Raw genomic sequence first — 21,612 nt, forward strand, 5'->3', positions numbered from 1 at the left:
AATATGGACAAGATTAAAAACCAAACAAGACAATTTGTTGGATTATATTTAACATCTCTATTGTGGTGATCACGTGACGAGGATTCTGGTTGAACAAGGATCTGATATTCGTATACTATCCCAACATGTTTCGACTTATGGCTTCATCAGGGGATATATGAATCGACCAATGAAAAATACAGACAGATATTACATAAGAGAGTTATATATTACATAAGAGCGTGAAATAACATATTACTCTATATAAATGCAATTATTATTTTTTTTTTTTTCAAGTTACCTTTATACATTTTGTTTACCCCTATTTATATTAATAGCATTCCATCTTCCAGGTGCACTACTTGAGAAAATGTGTACAATTTGTTTCTTGTTTCAAATCTTTATGTAAAACAGGCCACTGGCCATGTTTGAAAGATATTCAAAGAATTCTGTCTATCTGGGCTGGGGCAGGGCTGCTCATGGTGTGCAGATCTCATGAAGGGGATGTGACCTTTAACAAGTTTGTGACAATTCCACAAAAATAATAAGGGTCCTGGTGGTTTTGGAAAAAGCAATTTATTATATTTATTCTATCTATATATTTATTTCACCACATCCCTACTGGCTGTTATTAAAAATCAGCTGATTGAGAGAGCGGTTATTCTCAGTAGACAGTTACAGTAAAAACATCCTAGTGTTGATCACAGGCCAAAGACACAGAGTTAACAGTGGCTGTGTCTCTAGTGGTTTCTGTGATGGCCGTAGACAAGTATCACAAAAAGTAACAGTATTTTTGTTTACATTGGAGATCCCCCCCCTCCCCCTTTTGTCTTACAAAGGCGAAACGGGATGGGGGAGGATTGCAGCCCAATCCACCAATGTTGCGGAATTTTTTAAAAATGGGGGTTGAAGCGTCTGTGAGCACCAATCAAAAGGGATTGTTTTGTGAAGGGGTGAGGGGTTAAAATGCCAGTGATCACCAATGATTGTGGGAGGTATGAACTCTCTCCATTGCAATGTCCTTTCTCTAATAATTAAAGGGGTTGTTAACCCTCGTGTTTTTTCACCTTAATGCATCCTAATGCAACCCAGAGTGGGTTATCTATTGCGGGGAGGAGCCGCGAGATCTGCGGAGGGACCCCAGAAGAGGACGATCGTGGCCACTCTGTGCAAAACGAACTGCACAGTGGAGGCAAGTATGACATGTTTGTTATTTTTTTTAAATACCTAAACCTTTAGTATCACTTTTAAACAATTGGACTTGACTTTAGAGGGCACCTTTGAAAGACTCAGCTTGTGATGACCACCACAATACCAGCATGCTTCTTCGTATCCAAAACCACTTTGGGGGAAAAAAAACCACTTTGGGGGGAAAAAAACACTTTGGGGTGTCCACGTTTGAAAAAGGTGTCACTTTGGAAGTGTTCATACTGGCCTTAGCATTTTATTCGATACGTTTTTAACCGTAAGGGATTTTTTTTTTCAAAACTGTTTAGAGCCCTTTCACGCTAAACCGCAGCCGCATAAGCGCTAAAGGGCCGTTTGCTTTAGCGCTAATTAAGTGGCACTTTTCGGCCACTAGCGTGTTGCGACACTTTGGATTCATTCCAATGGGCAGGGGCGTTTTCGGATCGCTGTATACAGTGCTCCCAAAACACCCCATAGATGCTGTTTGCAGGACTTTTTGTAATGTCCCGCAATCGCACCGCCTGGGTGTGAAAGCACCCATTGTAGAAAATAGCAGTTTTCAGGCACTTTACAGGCGCGTGGGTTGGGCATATTGACTGCCAGTAAGTGACGTCACCACGTTGATCGGGACTAGCGTGCGCTAGTTTGGCAGAGCCAGGGAGGAGACGCCGCTCTGGTATTTCTCTGTTCTTGGACAGTCCCATCTATTCGGTAACACCTGTGACCATTTGAGGCTGTTTTTCCAGTGCCGTCTGGTAAGAGCATTTTCAACAGGGGTGGTTCCCCCCCACATTTTTCACGAGTGGTGGTGTTGGTGGCAGATTACTGTGAAACATGGACGGAATGGATTTATAATCAGCCGGGACTTTCTCATATGCTTTGATCATGGGATTTATCCCTGGTCTTCTCTCGGATCGTTATTGATAATTTTGTTTTGCACTTTATATACATATAGTTGTATGTTTAATTCTTTTGCAGCGCTGCCTATGAGCTTGTGTTTTTATATATGTTTTTACCTGTCAATTGATGGGGAACGGTAGCAGCTACAGCCGTCATTTGGCACCAGTATAATAGTTGGAGGGAGGTGTATCGTAGTCCCACCCTCCCATTGTATAGCTCACCAGAGCTTTACTGCTTCTATAAGCGCTTGGCTTTAGCAAGGGCCAGCGTTTTTTTTTTTAACTACTTTACAGGCGCTATTTCTAGTGCTAAAATTACTGAAAATTCCTTCAGTGTGAAAGGGGTCTTAGTCTTTTTCTTTGTATATAAAGTAGGAAGTGCAGCGCTAAAAGTCCAATTAATAGAAGGTCCAAGATAGAATCCTTTCTAAAGTGACTGGTGATGAGTAATGAGTATAATCATGCAGGTGCTGTAGCGTGGTAATGAGTAGAAACACCTCCACCAATGGTAAGTAATGGCCGCTCACCTCACCAATATGACCCTCTGTTAGATAAGGTCATAAACAGCATTCCCATGTGTTTTTATTTATTAAAATTCATCATATTGTCTCCACGGAGAAACACTATGTGCTGTTTTTCTTTTACATTTGGATCTGATGCGTGAATGCTGACCTTCCTTTTGGAGACTGTGCTTATCATTGCTGGAGTATACCCTTTATTGGAGACACCCATATGGGAATGCTGTTTATGACCTTATCTAACAGAGGGTCATATTGGTGAGGTGAGCGGCCATTACTTACCATTGGTGGAGGTGTTTCTACTCATTACCACGCTACAGCACCTGCATGATTATACTCCTTACTCATCACCAGTCACTTTAGAAAGGATTCCATCTTGGACCTTCTATTAATTGGACTTTTAGCGCTGCACTTCCTACTTTATATTTATGCTCAGGAATTTTATCAATTGAATCCTAGTGTTCAGCTGCTTGTTGTTTTATGTGTTTTATTGCGCTGATTATATTTTACATTTTGCATATCTATTTTTCTTTGTATAGTAAAAAAAAAAACAATGGTGGGGTCTTAGTCTTTTTCTTTGTATAGTAAAAAAAAAACAATGGTCAATAAAAATGATATAAAGAATTTGGGTATAGTGTTGCATGACTAAAGCTCCGTACACACGAGCCTCATCAGTCGGTTCAATAGAAACCGGCCAACTTTCAGCCTGTGTGTACTGCAGCCGGTCCCACAAACCCCATTCGGTCGGCCTCTGTCGAAGAGGGCATGACCAAAAAAAGTGCCGATCGGCTCCTAATCAGCGCTCTAGGCCAATGGCTGAGAGTGCTGACTGGAGTGCTCTGGCAGGAGGGCCACCCCCTGTCAGAACACTATAGCACAGTAGAGGAGATGGCTGTACTAACATCAATCAGATTGTTGGTACAGCAGCTCTGACCTGAGCTGTCAGGTTTTCTTCTTCCTTTTTTTTTTTTCTAGTTCAGCCCGCTGGGTTGAACGCAATTCTAAATGTGCATTTACTTAAATGTCTTTCTTAAATGTCTTTTTTAAGTACAACTGACATACCTACTTGAATGTGGTCCTTTGGAATACATTTTTGCTTGAAAAGGGAATGTTTACTACCGAGACCTTCCTGTCATTTCACACAACTGTAAGGTTTACTGAAATCTTGTCCCTGCTGTCCTATTAAGTCTTTTTATTGTTAAGTTGGATAACATTTAACAGACTTGTGTGATGATACTACAGCTTTTTGTTTACATTGGCGCAATTCTTTTTCTTGGTTTAATCGCTTATCTTCGCTGAGAACTTTGGGCCAAAAGATGTTAAAGATTGGTGGTTTTATTGTGAAGTCTATCCAAAACTGAAATATGATTTTATATTGCATATATCTGTTTTTTTTTTTACGCTATATTTGTTAAGGTTAATGCAAAATGTATTATAGTTAGTGGTTATACTTTTATGGATGTACTTGGAAGCTGTCCATTGGGTTTACTGGCACACAGAGTACACTGAAATATGTTGGTAAATGGAGGAGTGTTTCAATAAACAGCCTTGTCCGAGTGCCCTTTGTAAATGTCAGGGAGTGTAAAAGATTTTAGTTTTTCTCCAGCATTTTTAGATCACACAAATGGGCATTGTCTGCAGTTCACAATAAAGTAAGCACACTGACTTGAAGCATTCCTGGGATGCCCAGATTAGAATGTCCAAGGCAGCACACACTCCATTTCTTTCAAATCGTATCCTCACACGCTGTGCTTTGTTGGGCATGTTTGCTTTAGTTAAAAGTTCAAATAGCCATTCATTTTTTTTTTTATTCTTTTTTTTTTAAGACGTAAACAACTAGTAGATGTTAAAATTAATAGTAGCTAAAAGGACAATGTTTTAAAATGGCACATGCTTGTACAAGAAACAAAATGGAAGCAAGTGGTCATTACATTTAGAAAAGTGTTTTTATTACTTTATAGTTTGCTTGAGAATCTGTGTGTTCCCAAATTGTTTATATCACTCTCTGTATGTCATGTACTGGCATGTTCAATTTGATCAAAGGCTCTGGCTTGGCCACTCTAGGATATGCAGAGTTGTCCTTAAAGTGTAAGTAAACCCCCCTATCGTTTTCAGCCAAGGAACCTGCCATCTTTGCCTCTGTTTAATCTACAACTGTCATGATGCTGCACATGTGATTAGTTTAGACACCAGCCATTGAATGGTTTGACAGTTTGGTTGAGAGCGCAACCAATGGGAGTGTTACATGCCAGAAATGAAATGGTTTTATGGATAGGTTTACTTCCACTTTAAGCCACCCCTGTGTTGTCTTGGCTGCGTGCTTGGAGCGCTGTCATGTTGGAAGGTGAAATTTCGGCCCAGTCTGAGGTCCTGAGCACTGTAGTACAGGTTCTTATTTAGGGTATCTCCGTACTTTGCTCCATTCAGCCAATCTCCGAGCATTTCCAGCCCCTCCTTCTTTCCCCCCCCCCCCCCAGCTGCCTCCTTTACCCCCCCTTACTTAAAATGCCGGTGTCGGCATTCAAAGCCGAATTGGCTTGGGTGCTGACATCATGGGATCCCTGGACAGGTAAATGTCCTTATATTAGAAATACTGTAGCTGCTGACTCTTTATTTTTTCCAGACTGGAGTTAAAAGAGATATTCGGAAATGCAGAGAAAAAAATACTTTTTTGCTTAGATGGCTTCAGCACCGATCCCAGCTGCAGCTGTAACCTACCGATAATACCACAAGAACTAAGCGATCGGACACCGCTGATCTCTCGGTTCTCTCCCTCCGCTATGCACAGAGACCTAGGACTGTTTGTCATCAGCTCTCTGCTCTGCACTGGGCTTTGAGAGGGATGTGGGAGGCTGGCTCAGGCAGAAAATAGGTCCCAGGAGTACAGAGCGAACTGCACTCCTGTGATCCATAGGAGAAGTGTAGCAAAAAATGCTTTGGCTATACTTCTCCTATACCCTCCTGACATTTCTAGCTGCGGCCTTTATGATTAAGGGAAAATGATTCATTTAGTAGTTGTGCTTAAAGTGGATGTAAAGCCACTCTCATCCTTTCTAAACTACTGCCATAGTGCTGCTCTATAAGAATATACATGTCTCCTGCATGTATCCTCATCTGTCAAATGTCTCTCCTCTGTCTGTTATAAGAACTGAAAAACTGCAGATTCTGTGGGTGGATCTGTTGTCTGGAGCTCTGTGGGTGGAGTTGTGATGTCAGTACACTTTCCGCCCACCTCTACACTCCCCTTTCACTGAATTCTGCTATGATCACTAACATCCAGTCAAAATCCAGAAAAGTAACCACATGACTTCAGAAAAGGAGTGGGGGTGGGAATTTAAAAAATAATGCTAGTGCATGAGATATGTAAATAACCTGTCACTCACAGCAAGGGGGCGGAACAGACTAAGGTTTTTCTCTGTAAGCCCGTTTTATTTCACTGAACAATAAAAGAGGATTGCTCAGAGCTGAATTAACTCTGTGTGGCAAGACTGGGCACAGATGATAGGAAATCGTATACTCTACATTGTGACATCAAAAAATGAATAGAAATTTTTCGGGTTTACATCCACTTTAAAGTAGAAGTTCACCTTTGGCAACATGTTGCATGTTTTACCCGTTTTTAGGGTGGAACATGTAACGTGCCCGTTCCCCGCACTCCCTGTGACAGCAGGCCGGGGATCTTCTGTCTATTTAAAGAGAGTGTGACCATGCAGGGCTTCACCCACTTGTCTGCGTCATTAATTCACAGATCCCTGTGAATCAATGAACTACAGGTACCAACAGCCTTTGCGGCTGTTGGCCTGTAGTTCTCAATGAACTACCAGGGTGCTGTTGAGCACTTGAGTCTTCCTGAAACTGCAATCTGCTGATTGCAGGTGCAATGCTTTTCAGGCTCTTACAAAGAAAAATAGTAAATACATATTTTTGTACCTGCAAAAAAAAAATGGCACATTTTTATTATATTCTTTTTTTAAAGTGAACTTCTCCTTTAACTAGCGTTAACCCTAGAATATATTTTCTGAAATATTATTCCATCCCCACCTGCAAAATATGTTATTGTTTGTTTGGATAATTCCAGGTACATATAAAATATTTATTACCTCACTAGGTTATGTATTTGCACGGAGACCTTTGCTGTCTGTGTTTGAGAATTGTAATTGTGCATTGAGTGTTGCATAGCAATATGTAGTCTATGGAAAAATTACAAATTGAAATGCAAATTTTATTTTAAACGTGTAATTATGGAATAATGTTTATTCTGTAGTTCTTGTTAGACAATCATGTACAAATCATTGCTTTCATTTGCTGTGCTCTGCAGTGGTGATTTTCCTTGGAATAGCTGTTTTTGTTCCTAGAACATTAATTGCGGCTTCTGACACTTCACTGTTGCTTGTAATCCCTAGAGTGCTCCTAGGAGGAAAACAAGTGCCCTGTACATGTTTAAGATTGCAAGCATTCCTTACATTTATAGGAAATCTATGGTCATATTCTCACATTGCTTATTATAAGACACAAATATTAGCTTGAAGAGGAAACCCAAGAAGTAGCAGTGATTTAGCTGTCTGTCCATCTTTATACATACAGATGTTGAAAGTAGTCCGTGTCTGCACAGAAGTTACTGGAAATTTGGCAAAGCCAGAGCAACAGAAATAACGCACACCTTTTGAAGAACTCATTTACCACATATAACTTGATAGATGTATAATGTAGTGTGTGGGTCCTGTCTGCAGTCCAGTTTTCAAGCAATTCGCCTTTGGAACTGCCAGCTATTATTGGTGCCACCATGCAACCCATAGTGTCAGCCCCTTCAAATTCCCTGGGTCTTTTGATTGATAGAATCAGGGCCAAGAAGAATGTCACTTCCCAATCGGCCAATGAGCAATGCTTGTCTGTTATTGGCGTTGGGCTTTCTTTCCATTCAGAGACTCTGATGTCCATGTGCCCACCTACAGCTTTGCAAGTGCAATGAAAACCTGTCCACAGATTCACATACTCTTCCCTTTCAAATGGCTTTTTATTGTAGCATTTTAAAGCCTAAAACCGGTGGTACTCAAATTTTATGACCAAAAGGCCAGGTCACTGCTGGTCACACTGTTTAGCATCCGTTAGAGTAAAAAGAATTGGAGGTCAGTAGGAGTAAAAATTACCTTATGCCAGTGATAAGTGGGGAGCAATGAACATTCTGGCATCAGAGACTATAATAAATGCCCCTGGGTCAGTGGGAGGAATAGGGCTCCAGCATTAGTGTCAGTGGCTAGCTGCAGTAATATTTCCCCATCATTGGTGTCGGTAAAATAAATGGTGCCCCATCACTGGTGTCAGTGGTCATCTGGAAGAATGTTACCCATTCATTGGTGTTAGTGGGAGGATTGGTGCCCAAACATTAGTGTCAATGGGGAGGATTGGTCCTCGTCATTGGCGTCAGTGAGAGGAATGGTGCACCAGCTTTGGTTTCAGTGGGAGGAATGGTGCCCCAACATTGGTGTCAGTGAGAGGAATGGTGCCCCAGCGTTGGTTTCAGTGGGAGGAATGGTGCCCCAGCATTGGTTTCAGTGGGAGGAATGGTGCCCCAACATTGGCGTCAGTGAGAGGAATGGTGCCCCAGCATTGGTTTCAGTGGAAGGAATGGTGCCCCAACATTGGTGTCAGTGGAAGAAATGGTATCCCAGCATTGGTGTCAGTGGAAGAAATGATATCCCAGCATTGGTGTCAGTGGAAGAAATGCTATCCCAGAATTGGTGTCAGTGGAAGAAATACTATGCCAGCATTGGTGTCAGTGGAATAAATGCTATCCCAGCATTGGTGTCAGTGGAAGAAATGCTATCCCAGCATTGGTGTCAGTGGAAGAAATGGTATCCCAGCATTGGAGTCAGTGGAAGAAATGCTATCCCAGCATTGGTGTCAGTGGAAGAAATGGTATCCCAGCATTGGTGTCAGTGGAAGAAATGGTATCCCAGCATTGGTGTCAGTGGAAGAAATGGTATCCCAGCATTGGTGTCAGTGGAAGAAATGCTATCCCAGCATTGGTGTCAGTGGAAGAAATGATATCCCAGCATTGGTGTCAGTGGAAGAAATGCTACCCCAGCATTGGTAGCAATGGTAGTAATGATGCGGAACACAAAGGGACACATTCCAGTGACTGTCAGAGACCCGTAGAAGGCAACCAACCGGCTGTGTTTAATAACTACAGATAATAATCAACTATAGCAGCAGATGAGCCGTAGTATGTTTGTGTGCTACTAAATAGATATGGTTTCTTATATGGCTGAATAATGTTGAATATCATTTTTACCTTACCTGGCACAACTGCCTAAATGCTTGTTTTATTACAGTTTTTATTATTCTGAGAATAGAACTGTTAGCTTTTTACAGGATTCCTTTTCTTTTTTTAGTTATCTTTATATTGATCATGTTGATAGTAAAATAAAGCTCCCAGAGGTGATATAAAATTTGGCAAGCATTCGCCCAGCTTTGATGAATTCTGGATGTATTTTTCTTAATCCAATGATTTCTGCAGTAAAATACCTGAATCAGAAAAAAGATTGCGTTTTGACCAATAGACAGAGATGACGAGCTTAGGAAATTCATATTGGGTATAATACGGCCAGAATGCGTCAAAAGCTGGGTGAATGCTTGTCATGTTTATTGAAAAACTGTATTCATAAATGGACCCCTTAGAAAATAAATTCTTGGCCACTTCAGGTTTTTCCTATGACATCACATCTCTCTTGCTATACAAACTGCTTTTGGCAGCGGCACATTTAAACCCTCAAGCCTATGTCATAAATGTGTCACTGGCGCAAAAATAAGCGATTCAAAAACTGTGATAATGATTATGTGTTGTCAACTGCAGCTAATGTGTTCGCTGCAATGTGAAAGAGCAGATCAACCAATATAAATAGCCGCGCTAAATAAAGTAAATAACATCATGTGCTCAAAATATGAACGCCACTACCGTATCCGCCTATCACGGATGTCCTCTCATCCGAGGATGAGAAGGCATCCGTGATAGGCGGAACACTGAACAGAGGCCCTGCTGGGAAAATTTGTGTTCCGCCTATCACGGAACAGTCTGGGGAGGAGGCGCGGCTTTTAAATCATGGATGCCCGCAGCCTGACGGAGACTGTCATCAGCGTATAAGACGACCCCCGACTTTGGATGCATTTTTTTTGCATCCAAAAGGTCGTCTTATACGGCGGAAAATACGGTATATAATGTGCCCATAAATAAATCCACAATTTAAAACATGTATATTTATGCAATAATAATTGCTGGTGTGTAATCACTCTTCTGTGATTTAATATCCCAATTCAGTGCCCTGCATGCTATTCACCACGGGTATAATGTGAAATTCACCACCGTCCAAACTATTCACTCACCAGATAACCTTTAATAAAAAGCGTTATCATCCACTCCACCAGGGATACTGTATCCACTAAAATTCTCAATAATAAGTGGGATCCTTCAATCCTCCAAGGTGCTTGTGTGCTATATTGCACTCCTCTTTCGCGCAATCGTATAATGAAAAAAATGCTATCATTGCGCAACATGTCTATTCAATTGAAAAGTTCAGTATAAAATTCGAATGCCGACTCACACGCACTAAGTCTATCCAGCAAGCCAGGTCTGTAAATGTCTCACCCCTCTGTGCACTGAAGCTGGCGCGCATTCCAGTTCTCTGCTGTGGTAACCAAAGGCAGGAACGGACATAACCATTGCGTCACTATGCTTCAACTTGTTTCGCATGCTCAATGCGTCATCAGGAGCCCTGTAGGATTGAAGGATCCTATTTATTATTTATTATTGAAAATCTTAGTGGACACAGTATCCCTGGTGGAGTGGATGATGACGCTTATTCTTAAAGTTTATCTGGTGAGTCAATCAATAGTTTGGATGGTGGGGGATTTCATATTCTACCATTGGTGAATAGCATGCATGGCACTGAATTGGTATTGCGCACCAGCAATTATTCTTGCATGAATGGACATTTTTTAAATCGTGGATTTATTTATGGGCACGTTGTATAGTGGGGTTCATATTATGATCACAGAATGAAGTTCTTTACTTTATTTAGCGTGGCTATCTATATTTATATTGCTCTTGCATCAATGGACATTTTTAAAATTGTGGATTTATTTTTGGGCATGTTATATAGTGGTCATATTTTGATCACAGGATGAAGTTATTTACTTTATTTGGCGTGGCTATCTATATTTATATTGCTAAACCCTCAAGCCTACCTGGCCTACAAGGAAAAGAAAATGTCTTGCACCCTTTCTGACAGACACTGGTTCACAATCCTTCTCTTAACTCTTACTGCTTCTATCAACAATAATATATCAGAGTGCAACGTTAAGCATGTTGGTACAGAGACCCAGACCGCTGGATCCTCAGGGATGAGATCTGGTACCCTTTCCCACTTAGTGGAAGCAGATTCGCCAACCTCATAACCTTGTTTTACAGATATAGGAAATTGATATCGCACCTCCTGAATGTGGCCAAGAGGCTGCTCTCCAAATATTCCCATGGAAGAGATCACTTTCCTTTAACAGGCATGTTGCCACAGTCTTTGTGATTAAATTAACAATCTTCAAATGACTGCTTTCTTTGTTTTTCTGGGATGCTTATTAATACCATTATGTTACATAATTCTGCTTCCAAAATGCTTGTGTGCTCAGATGTAATACCTTACCTGCAAAAAAACCCCACAAAACTGTAAATCATTGTATTGGCAAATACACTGTTTCTGAAAGTTGCTACTTATCTTGTATGGGTAAAATTTTATTAAAACTAAAAAAGAAAACCTAAATATGTGTTAATAAGAGCGCATTCACAAACGCGGCAACGCGACTTTCAGCGCGACTTTGGGAGGCAACTTGGACACGACTTGAGTATTAATCACAGCGTGACTTGAGGCGACTTCAGCACGACTTACAACGCGACTTGAAGTCGCCTCCAGGAGGGATAACTTCATGCCAAATTTTAAATAAAAAACCGGCATGGGTCCCCCTCCAAGAGCATACCAGGCCCTTAGGTCTGGTATGGATTTCAAGGGGAACCCCCTACGCCGAAAAAACGGTGTGGGGTCCCCCCAAATCCATACCAGTCCCTTATCCAAGCACGCAGCCTGGCCAGCCAGGAAAGGGGGTGGGGACGAGCGAGCCCCCCCTCCTGAACTGTACCAGGCGGCATGCCCTCAACATGGGGGGGGTAGATGCTTTGGGGCAGGGAGCGCCCTGTGGCCCCCCCCACCCCAAAGCACCTTGTCCTCATGTTGATGGGGACAAGGGCCTCTTCCGACAACCCTGGCCGTTGGTTGTTGGGGTCTGCGGGTGGGGGGCTTATCGAAGTCTGGGAGCCCCCTTTAATAAGGGGGCCCCCAGATCCCGGCCCCCACCCTATGTGAATGAGTATGGGGTACATCGTACCCCTACCCATTAACCTGGTGGATGAAAAATTTCAATAAAAACACACTACACATGTTTTTAAAGTAATTTTATTTGGCAACTTTGGGGGTCTTCCGACTTCTCCGCTTCTTTCTTCCTTCTGCCAGGCATCTCTGCTATCTTCTTCTAGCTCTTTTACTAGTGGGGCCCGGTCTTCTCCCTTCTTCCGACTTCGGGGGGTCTTCCGACTTCTCCGCGCTCTTCTCCCGCTCTCTGGTTCTTTCTCTCTTCTGCCGGGCACCTCCGCTGTCTTCTTCCAGCTCTTTTACCAGCGGGGGCCCAGTCTTCTGCGTCGCCTTTTTCCCTCTTTTCTTCTTCGATGTTGACTCGACGCTCCCTCCCGCTGTAATGCCGAGTTTGCAGTGTGCAACGATTTATATTGGCCTCTTATAATGCCACAGTTCCAGCATGCTCCGGGTGGTGACGACATAATTACCCCATCCCCTTATGTCGTCACCACCCATAGCATGCTGTGACTATGACGTCATAAGAGGCCAATATAAATCGTTGCGCACCGCACACCCGGCATTACAGCGGGAGGGAGCTTTGAGTCAACATCGAAGAAGAGGGAAGAAGGCGACTCAGAAGACTGGGCCCCCGCTGGTAAAAGAGCTGGAAGAAGTCAGCGGAGGTGCCCGGCAGAAGGGAGGAAGAACGGGAGAGCGGAGAAGTTGGAAGAAGACCCCCTGAAGTTGGAAGATCTTTTCCCTTATTTTTATTCTTCATGATCAACAAGTTTTGGGTCACACTCACACAGGCTTACTATTTCGTAGATTATGGTGCACAGGTGTTGTGTGCAGGCAGCCCATTCAAATCAATGACATGTGGGCATCTGTGTGGATCTCCCTTAACATAGGAGTACATATATGTACTTCTGCATGAATAAAGCTTTAAAAAAAATTACATTTTATATTGTTTTTGTGTAAATCGGTAAAGTGTTTTCTTAAATCTGTTCTAGGTTTCGACAGGGGCAAGGATGAAACTTTGCAAAGTAAAGATGACTCTTCTAACTCCATGTCCAAGAGCAAGGTAATCTCATGCATGCTTTCCTTGGCTATTATCTGGTTCAACTTCCTTTTATCACTAAATGCCCCCTGAAGTCCAGATGTGCTTGTGTTATGTAGCAATGCACAGTTATTGGGATACATGGGTAAATATTTGGTATTTGTTCCAAGCTATATTGTACGTAGTAGAGCTCCGGTTTACTTAGGGGCTCATGAGAATCGATCAGCCTTAATCATACACATAAGAGAGAGTTGGCGCTTGCACCAGCAGCGATGTAAACAAAACTTTAAAACAAGGAAACTATTAACAGAAAGGCACTGATAAAAACTTGAGACTGTTAAAAAGTATTTTTAGTTCATGCTAAATCACTTGCAGGCAGCCCAGTGTAGATAGGAAGCAAATCAGCCTTAATCGCTTCCCATCTGCCCCATGCAGATATACTGCTGCAGTGATCGCTGGATCACATATCTGGTAAGTGATTCGCGCTTCCAGTTAGGGGGTGCACGCAAACACCGCCCTGGCTGTTCTGTAATTTATTACAGCACAAGACAATCAGTGGGTGCCAGCCAATGTGTGATCTCCGGGACCAGCTGATCGGCTCCGTCATTCAGGGAAGAGAGTTTTGTGTTGTAAACAACTCAGAGCTTTGAACACTGACAGGCATTCTTTTTTTTTTTTCATGAAAAGCATTGTTTGGCACATATTTAACCCCTTGATTGCCCCTAGATGTTAACCCCTTGCTAGCCAGTGTTAGAATAGTGTCAGTGTATCGTATTAGTGTCACTATTGATGTCAGTCTGTGTACCCCCCCAGCCAGCGTGAGCTAGTATCAGATTGCCCGCCACACTATCACAGTTACACTATAAGTCGCTGATCATCGGCATTATAAAAAAATTATGAAATACAGATCCCAGTGTCTATAACATTCACGCAAACCAAATAATATACGCTTATTGGGTTTTGTTTTTTTACCAAAGATGTAACAGCATACATTTTGGCCTAAAATCAAAACCGTGTTGCATTACCACTCAATTGAAAAAAAAAAAAGCTGGATTTATCCAATAGAGGATATATGTCTGAAGAACACGTTTATATACCATTTTTCAATTGGATGGGAATTCAGTCTCCTCCACTTATGGCTGATTGATGTTGATGTGAATCTTGAAGGGGTGAAATTAACCATACGAGAAGTTTCCTTATTACATGCTTAAAGGTCACTTGGTGGCTGAGGCTATCTGGTGAGCGCATTATATTATCACTTCGGGTGAAGCACTATCCATGTGAGATTTGAAGCACATTACACTTTAGAAGCACGGTGTTGGAGCATACATTGAGGAATTGCCCTTAGGGCTTGTTATGGACTTTTCATAATTATTGTGCACTTTATCTATTGAATGAAACTGTTTATTATCACTCATTAAGTATTTATTTATTAATTAATTAATTGTCTAATTGTGCCTTTTATTATTATTATTTCATGACCACTCAATTGCCAGTCAACGTCGCACAGTGCCAAATACCAAAACTTCCCTGGTCATGAAAGGGAGTAAAATCTTCCAGAGGTCAAGTGGTTAATAAAAGTAGGCTGTTGCCTCCATACAGTAGTTTTCTTCTTGTGCCAGTAAGAATGGTCAACAAAACAGATTCACAGATAAAGAAAGGTGTCAGGGCATTCATAAATGAAGCCTAGAAGGATAGTCTATCTAACTTATTTTATAAGTAAATGGTGACTGCTAATAGGCTGAATCATTCAGTGCTGGTCTCCAGTACTAGCTACATCTCTGTACTACAACACCCAACTCCCTGCACTGCCATCAATTATTATATTATAACTTTACAGGATTTATATGGTGCCAACAGTGGCGCCATATAAATGACAGACAGTACAATACAATTTAATAGAGGAGGATTCAGGAGGCCCTGCTTGGTAGAGCTTACAATCTAAAAGGCAATGAATGTGAAGTTGTACTTCCACTCCCACTTCATTACAGCACTACATAAGTTAAAGTGAATGGAGAAGGAGGGTTTTAGCCTCCTAGCAATGATTGTAGTAAGTGAGTGGAGTTGAAGGCTCAAGGACAGAGATTTCAGCAGAAGAATGAGTAAGACAGTGGGTAATGAAGGAGCACATTCATCTATCCAAAACTGAAATAGCTTCTAGTAGCCAGATACTGTATTAATAGATTTAAATATGGCATATGAAATACTTAGAAAAACATGTTTACTTTAGATTTTTCCTACCAACAATAGAAAAGGTTCGAGGAAATCTGTTTTTCTAAGGACATTTTTCTCAGATTCATAAGCATGTATCCTCAAGTGTATAGATATACTAGTACATTTTTTCTGAGATTTATCATCCAGGGGTATACATTATTTTTATAGGATTCTTGTTACAGTATAAAATACAAGAAAACAATGGTAAGGCCCCTTTCAGACCAAACGGAATCCATCCAAGCAGATCCACCTGCTTAAGGGGGGGGGTCTCTCCACTGATCCCTGCTGAGCCGGTGTTTTGCCGATGAGGGTCCCCCCGGCGGATAATGCCTCTCTCCCTGAACCACAACGGGGCCAATGGAATTAGCTGAAGATTAAATAGCTCAGAGTCAACTGAACATGGCGCAATGCAATGATATTGTGACAGACACTGCCACACGCTCCCGATGCTCATGCTACTCTGCAAGGGGGCTGGTGCATTACTGTTATGTCGTTTAAGGAGCAGATAGCTACAGAAGAGGCCAAGTTTTCAATTGATGGGCAGAGCTGATAACTTGGGGGTGGTATTGGCAATAAACTACACGTCTTTGCGGGGCGTGTTTGAATAAATGAGGGGACGAATTTGCAATGTTGATGGGCGCATTTTGCAATGTTGATGGGCGGGTTTGCACAACCTATTTAACTAAGTAACACAATCAATTTATCACAGTATCAGTGCGAATTTGTAGTAAATTGCTAAAACTACGGCCAAGTTATCAGCTGTGCACATCAATAGAAAACTCGACCTCTTCTGTAGCTATCCGCCCCTTAGACGATATAACAGTCCTGCAATGAGAGAGTGGGTAACCGCTCAAAGAGAACCAGGTAATCTGATTCCTGTGGTCCGAGCCAAGGGTGCAGGCAGTGCAATCAAAATGCAGGTTAGGATGAAGGAAAAAAGCTGGGACAGCCGCACTCCCAAAAAACTCCTCCTTTAATTAAAAATCACAAAATACATGCCACAGCAAAAAACAGCACAACAAAAGAAAAGCTGACGTTTCGCACTATGCCTTAGTGCTTCTTCATAGCTATGAAGAAGCACTAAGGCATAGTGCGAAACGTCAGCTTTTCTTTTGTTGTGCTGTTTTTTGCTGTGGCATGTATTTTGTGATTTTTAATTAAAGGAGGAGTTTTTTTGGAGTGCGGCTGTCCCAGCTTTTTTCCTTCATCCTAACCTATAACAGTCCTGCACCTGCCCCCTTGCAGAGTAGCACGAGCATCCGGAGCGTTGTGGTTTGTACTGTGCAAGCCGGGGACCTTTTTTCGGCAGGACACCAACAGACGGCATAGTGGAACGGAACGGACACAGGCAACTCTTCCCTATGGGGCGGTCGGATGGAAACTAACTGCATGTCTGTTTCCATCTGACTGTCATCCAATCCAGCCGATGGATGTCAAACGTATCCTCATCTGTCTGTTTTTAGCATATCAGATTGGATGCCGGCAGGAGACAGTGGACATATGTCCGCTGACATTCGCTGCCCCATAGAGAGCAACTGGTGGTCCGATCAGGTCTGCCTGAAAAATAGACTGGTGGATCCAATCGGTCCGCTGGTGTGAAAGGGGCCTAAATGTTGTTCTTTTACCTATATTTGTATTTATAATGTTCTGTATAATTCGTTGTTCCTTTGCAGTCTGAGTCTAAATTATATAATGGGTCTGAAAAGGACATTGCTTCTGCCTCAAGCAAACTTACAAAAAAGGAATCACTCAAGGTAAGTCATTTTTGACCATGGTAAATGTCAGTGGCTTCTGTCAGGGGGATCTGTTATGGAATGTGTCTTGCTGCAGGATGGGACACTTCAAAACTCATTGTAGTACATTCACTGTAGCCCTTTCAAGGGCTAGCATACATCTCATCTGAATGTGTGTGCCAAAATGTTGCAGTGATTTGAACCCTGTATTATAATTAAGTGGAACTTTAGGCTCCAAAATGAAAATGGACAGGCAGGATTTTTCATGCAGAAGAGACAGAGCTCATGCGCGGGAGTCATGTCCTCTCAGCCCCCCCCCCCAAATTGCACCAGCGGACAATAAAGACTTGGAATCTGGCCAGTGGTGAGTTCCAGGGATGGTACATCACTGAGTTCATGGTGAGTTTAGTTCCGCTTTAACCAGTATAGGATCTTGGAAATGAGAGACACCCCATAGCCTTTAACGAAGTGCCCAGTCCTTACTTTGTACACCCTGGTCTTCTTCCTCTGCCTTTTTCTCCAGAGCTATCAAAAATCAGTAGCACCAGTCAGGTTTCAGCCTTTGTTCAGTCATGCCGACAAAAGCGCCTGTTATAAAATGAAGCCCGAGAACCTTTATTTCAGGCATTGTTATAAATAAATGTGAAGGGTATATCCGTGCTAGGAACTAACGTTAATAAGCAGCTGTGCACTATATCCCAAATGCCAGGCACAGATAATATATGTAAAAAGAATGCATCTCTAAACAATAAAGTGCATGTGTGCGAATACAGACAAATATCAAAATATACGAATGTGCAGATAATCAACATAATATAAACAATAATAACCGTGAATTAAGTTTGAAGACACATTATGCTAAATTACATCACATGTGAATGAAGTGGAATTGTGCAAACAAAAAGTTCATATAAAGCTGGATTCCATCAAAGAAAGTCTCATGGAAGAAAAGAGTGTTTGGAAATGACGATCATACACCTGAAGGCATGACACCCAAAACCATAACAAAAATGGAGGCTTACCGGAAAGCCAGCACCCCCTCTTAATCAGGGAGGTCACACAGCGCTTGGTTGGATCTCTGATCCACTGAGAAAGACGTTTCTCTCCTATGGCCGTGGATGATATAAATAAATTGTAACAATATTATTGTTATGATGTAGTTGGGGTTGACCTTTATGTTAAGATTAAGGCCCCTTTCACACTAGTGGATCGATCGGGTCTGCCTGTCTGCTTTTCATGTGGACCAGATTGGACCACCAATTGTTCTCTATGGAGTGACGGATGTGAACGAACATGTGCCTGCTGACATCCGCCAGCATCCAATCCAATCCTGTCCGATGCAAACAAACAAATGAAGATACATTCTGCATCCGTCCATCGGATCGGATAACAGTCAGATGGAAACGGACTGCCAGTCCATTTCCATCCGACCGCCCCACAGAGAACAGTGCACTGATTCTGTGCGCGCTTTGCGTTGCAGAGCAGACACGGACCTGACGTCTGCCTGCTCAGCAGGAATCATCGGAGAGATCCCCCCACTGAGCAGGCGTATCCTTTTGACAGTCCGCTCCATCTGAAAGGGGCCTAAAGGCATTTCCTTTTGTATCCGCACATAATGTCAGTAAAAGCAACCTCACAAGTGGAAAATTTTGTTTTTTAAATATGTACAATATTTGCAGCTTACCAGTCTTTAGATTATGGCTGTATTCATTTTCTTTAAGCTTTTGTTTTTCTTTAGGCTGGCCATACATTATACAGTTTTCTTGTACAACTTTCCTTTAGATTTACTAAAACCATATAATACGAGGTCATACCTAAACAATTTCAATTTGTATGCAATCAGGCAGGCCCTTGCATTACATAGGTGAAGGTAAATCAAAGGAAATTGAATAAGAAAATTGTATAATGTAGGACCAGCTTTATTTTCACCTCATCATCCAGCCAGTAGCACAACTCCTGTCCTAGGGTGGCTACTCTCATTCCTCCACTGTATAAATGAAGGATGAAGGCACCGACTCCTGTCCTAGGGTGCTACTCTCATTCCTCCACTGCATAAATGAAGGCACAACATAGTCATCCATAGACACCAGCATTGGACACCTGTGGGGAGGGTAGTGTTAGATTAACTAGTAGATTGTGATATGTGATTAAGCAATAAAAGCCTAACTCTGTCACCTTGAAGGAGGGGACCCTGCAAAGCCCTGAAGTAGGGGCCGTCTTAAAATGTGTTTTTGAATAAATTCTTGTTACTTCCTTCTCTGTTATATGATGAGCAGTCCTCCACCGTTCTTAGTTCTACTTTGTCAACTTTTTCCAACCTTGACTTTGATAACTAGGCTTGCCCAAGGTCAGAATAGGCAGACTGGAAACTGATTAGTGTTTTCCACATGAAAACCTCCTGTTATCTGCATTCGTGTAATGTGTTTATTCTGTCCTTTCAGGTGCAAAAGAAAAATTACAGGGAGGAGAAGAAGAGGGCCACTAAAGAATTGCTCAGTACAATCACAGATCCATCAGTTATTGTCATGGCAGATTGGCTAAAGGTGAGAGCTACACATGATGCTAGGTATTCCTACATATAAGTTCATACATTCACAATGATGGCAGCATTTGCCAAATAGTTTGAAGTCACTTCTACTGGAGTTCTTTATAGTTCCTTACTGCTGTTGGTCCAGCCACACAAGTCTATTGTTTTCCAATGTGACGTATTAAGTATTGCTTCTGAGTTTAGAAGTTTGTAGATAGAAAGTATTTCATTTTTATAATGCTTGTATATGCTTTAAGAGCATTACCAGCACCTGTGTAGCTGATTATATTGTATTCCATTTTCCATGAAGAAAGTCTTTCTATGTGCATGTGACATTTCCTGATTTTTTGGAAAAAAAAACTTGCCTTGGCTTCAGCGGAATTGACATTGCCACAAGGACAGGCAGATCTGTCATCTTCCTTTGAAAGTGTTTTAAACAATGTTATCTATAAAATTCATAAGCATTTCCATTTCTTGTTTTCCTTTGTCCTTATCCCATGAAGGGTTATGGCCAGATTTTGAAACGCAACTACAATATATGCAGGCATGCATGCATCAGCTATTCTTCTAGTGACCGATGAGTTCCTGTTGTCATATTAATGCTTTCAGCAGACACATTGGTTTTTAAAATTACGATGTCAGGACCAGGTCAAAACAGAAAGAGGCTCTATGCTTTTCAAGTGGCTCATGTGTTGAAATGCCACTTTGATAATATTTCCAGGTGGGTGGGTTGAATTCTCCCTCCCCCTGCTGCTCGCTGTGGTTACTTCCACACATTCATATGTTACTAACACAACTGATCAAAAATGCACATCAACCCTTTTTTTTTTAGCAAGTCATGCACCACAACATACGGTATGTACTTTATGGTGCACTGTGGGGTGTCGTGCGTTGGTACCGCAATGCACCACACAAAGTTTAGGTGTGTTGCAGTAATGCATGAGGGTTAGTATGCAGTGCCGTAACACATAGATGACAATAGGTCCTAACACTTTAAGGCCCATTCGCACTATTGTGGTACATTAACACATGTATGTTTCATTAAGACCAGTTCTGTTGGGCTGCCTAATGCACCAAAAAAGGTGCATGTACCCCTCTGGTAGCTGCATGTCTGTTGGCAAGGTGGTTTAGGATGCCATTTAGGCCTCCATGTTTCTCTCAGACAAGCTTTTCTGTATTGTTCTAACTAACTGATGCTGAGGTATGCATTCCCGTGACATCTAAAAGATACCTCGTCCAATAGCCAAGCAATTTCACTGACCAAGAAGTTACTGAGCAATTAAATACTGTGTTGGATATTTATCAATTTATCACACAGCTAGGCAATGCTAAATAAAAGAGACAAAATTCATCATATTTAGGCAGCTTTATTCATATATGCCCCCTAAGTTCTAAAATAGAACTGTGACAAAGTAAAACCTGCCCTTGACCATTTCGTAATTGTGCATCTGTTTTGAGTGAAAATCTGTCTCATCTTGTAAGATCTGTGTAAACCTGTTGTACTTTACATTTAACTTGACTTTAAAGCTGGCCATACACAGTGTGAATACTGATGAAGTGGGTTAAATTGGCTATATAGGTGGTCCTTTTGCCACCCTCCCACTCAACATCCTTCAATTATTATCAAAGGAGCCAGACAGAAAATTGCTGAACAGCAGTGGCATCCAATCAGATGTAGCTGCTGTTCGGGTATTCAGTCATTAGTTTTAGGCCTCTTTCACACAGGCAGTTTTTCAGACAGACCTGATCGGACCCTCCAGTCTCTTCTATGGAGCGGCAGATGTCATCCGGTCCACCGCAATCCGATTCTGTAGCCCAAAAACAGACTGTTGGGGGGACCTATTCCCCATCTTCCTGGCGGATCAGATGGAAACGAACAGGTGGTCTGTTGCCATTTGATTGCCCCATAGACAAGAGCAGGCTTTGTTCCTGTCCACCCTGCATAGTAGAGCGGACACAGACCTGTCATTTGCCTGCTCAGCAGGGATCAGCCCAGAGATTCCCCGCCGAGCAAGTGGATTCTGATTCACAGAGGCACCCATGTGAAAAGAGGCCTTACATCTTAGTTATTCCAAAAACGGTATGCAATGTTAACTGTTTTA

General features: G+C 42.0%; 1 protein-coding gene across 5 annotated transcripts in view; it reads left to right on the forward strand.

The window, feature by feature from the left end:
• The window catches only part of OSBPL8 (oxysterol binding protein like 8), a 356,358-nt gene that overhangs the window by 274,588 nt on the left and 60,158 nt on the right, over positions 1 to 21,612 (forward strand). For all 5 annotated transcript variants that reach the window (XM_040343960.1, XM_040343961.1, XM_040343963.1 and 2 more), the window contains 3 exons: positions 12,990 to 13,060; positions 16,924 to 17,004; positions 19,425 to 19,526. In XM_040343960.1, the coding sequence (XP_040199894.1) occupies positions 12,990 to 13,060; positions 16,924 to 17,004; positions 19,425 to 19,526 (254 nt within the window). The remainder of the gene's footprint in view (positions 1 to 12,989; positions 13,061 to 16,923; positions 17,005 to 19,424; positions 19,527 to 21,612) is intronic.

Source organism: Rana temporaria, chromosome 3 (genome assembly GCF_905171775.1).
Source record: "Rana temporaria chromosome 3, aRanTem1.1, whole genome shotgun sequence".
Lineage (NCBI taxonomy): Eukaryota > Metazoa > Chordata > Amphibia > Anura > Ranidae > Rana > Rana temporaria.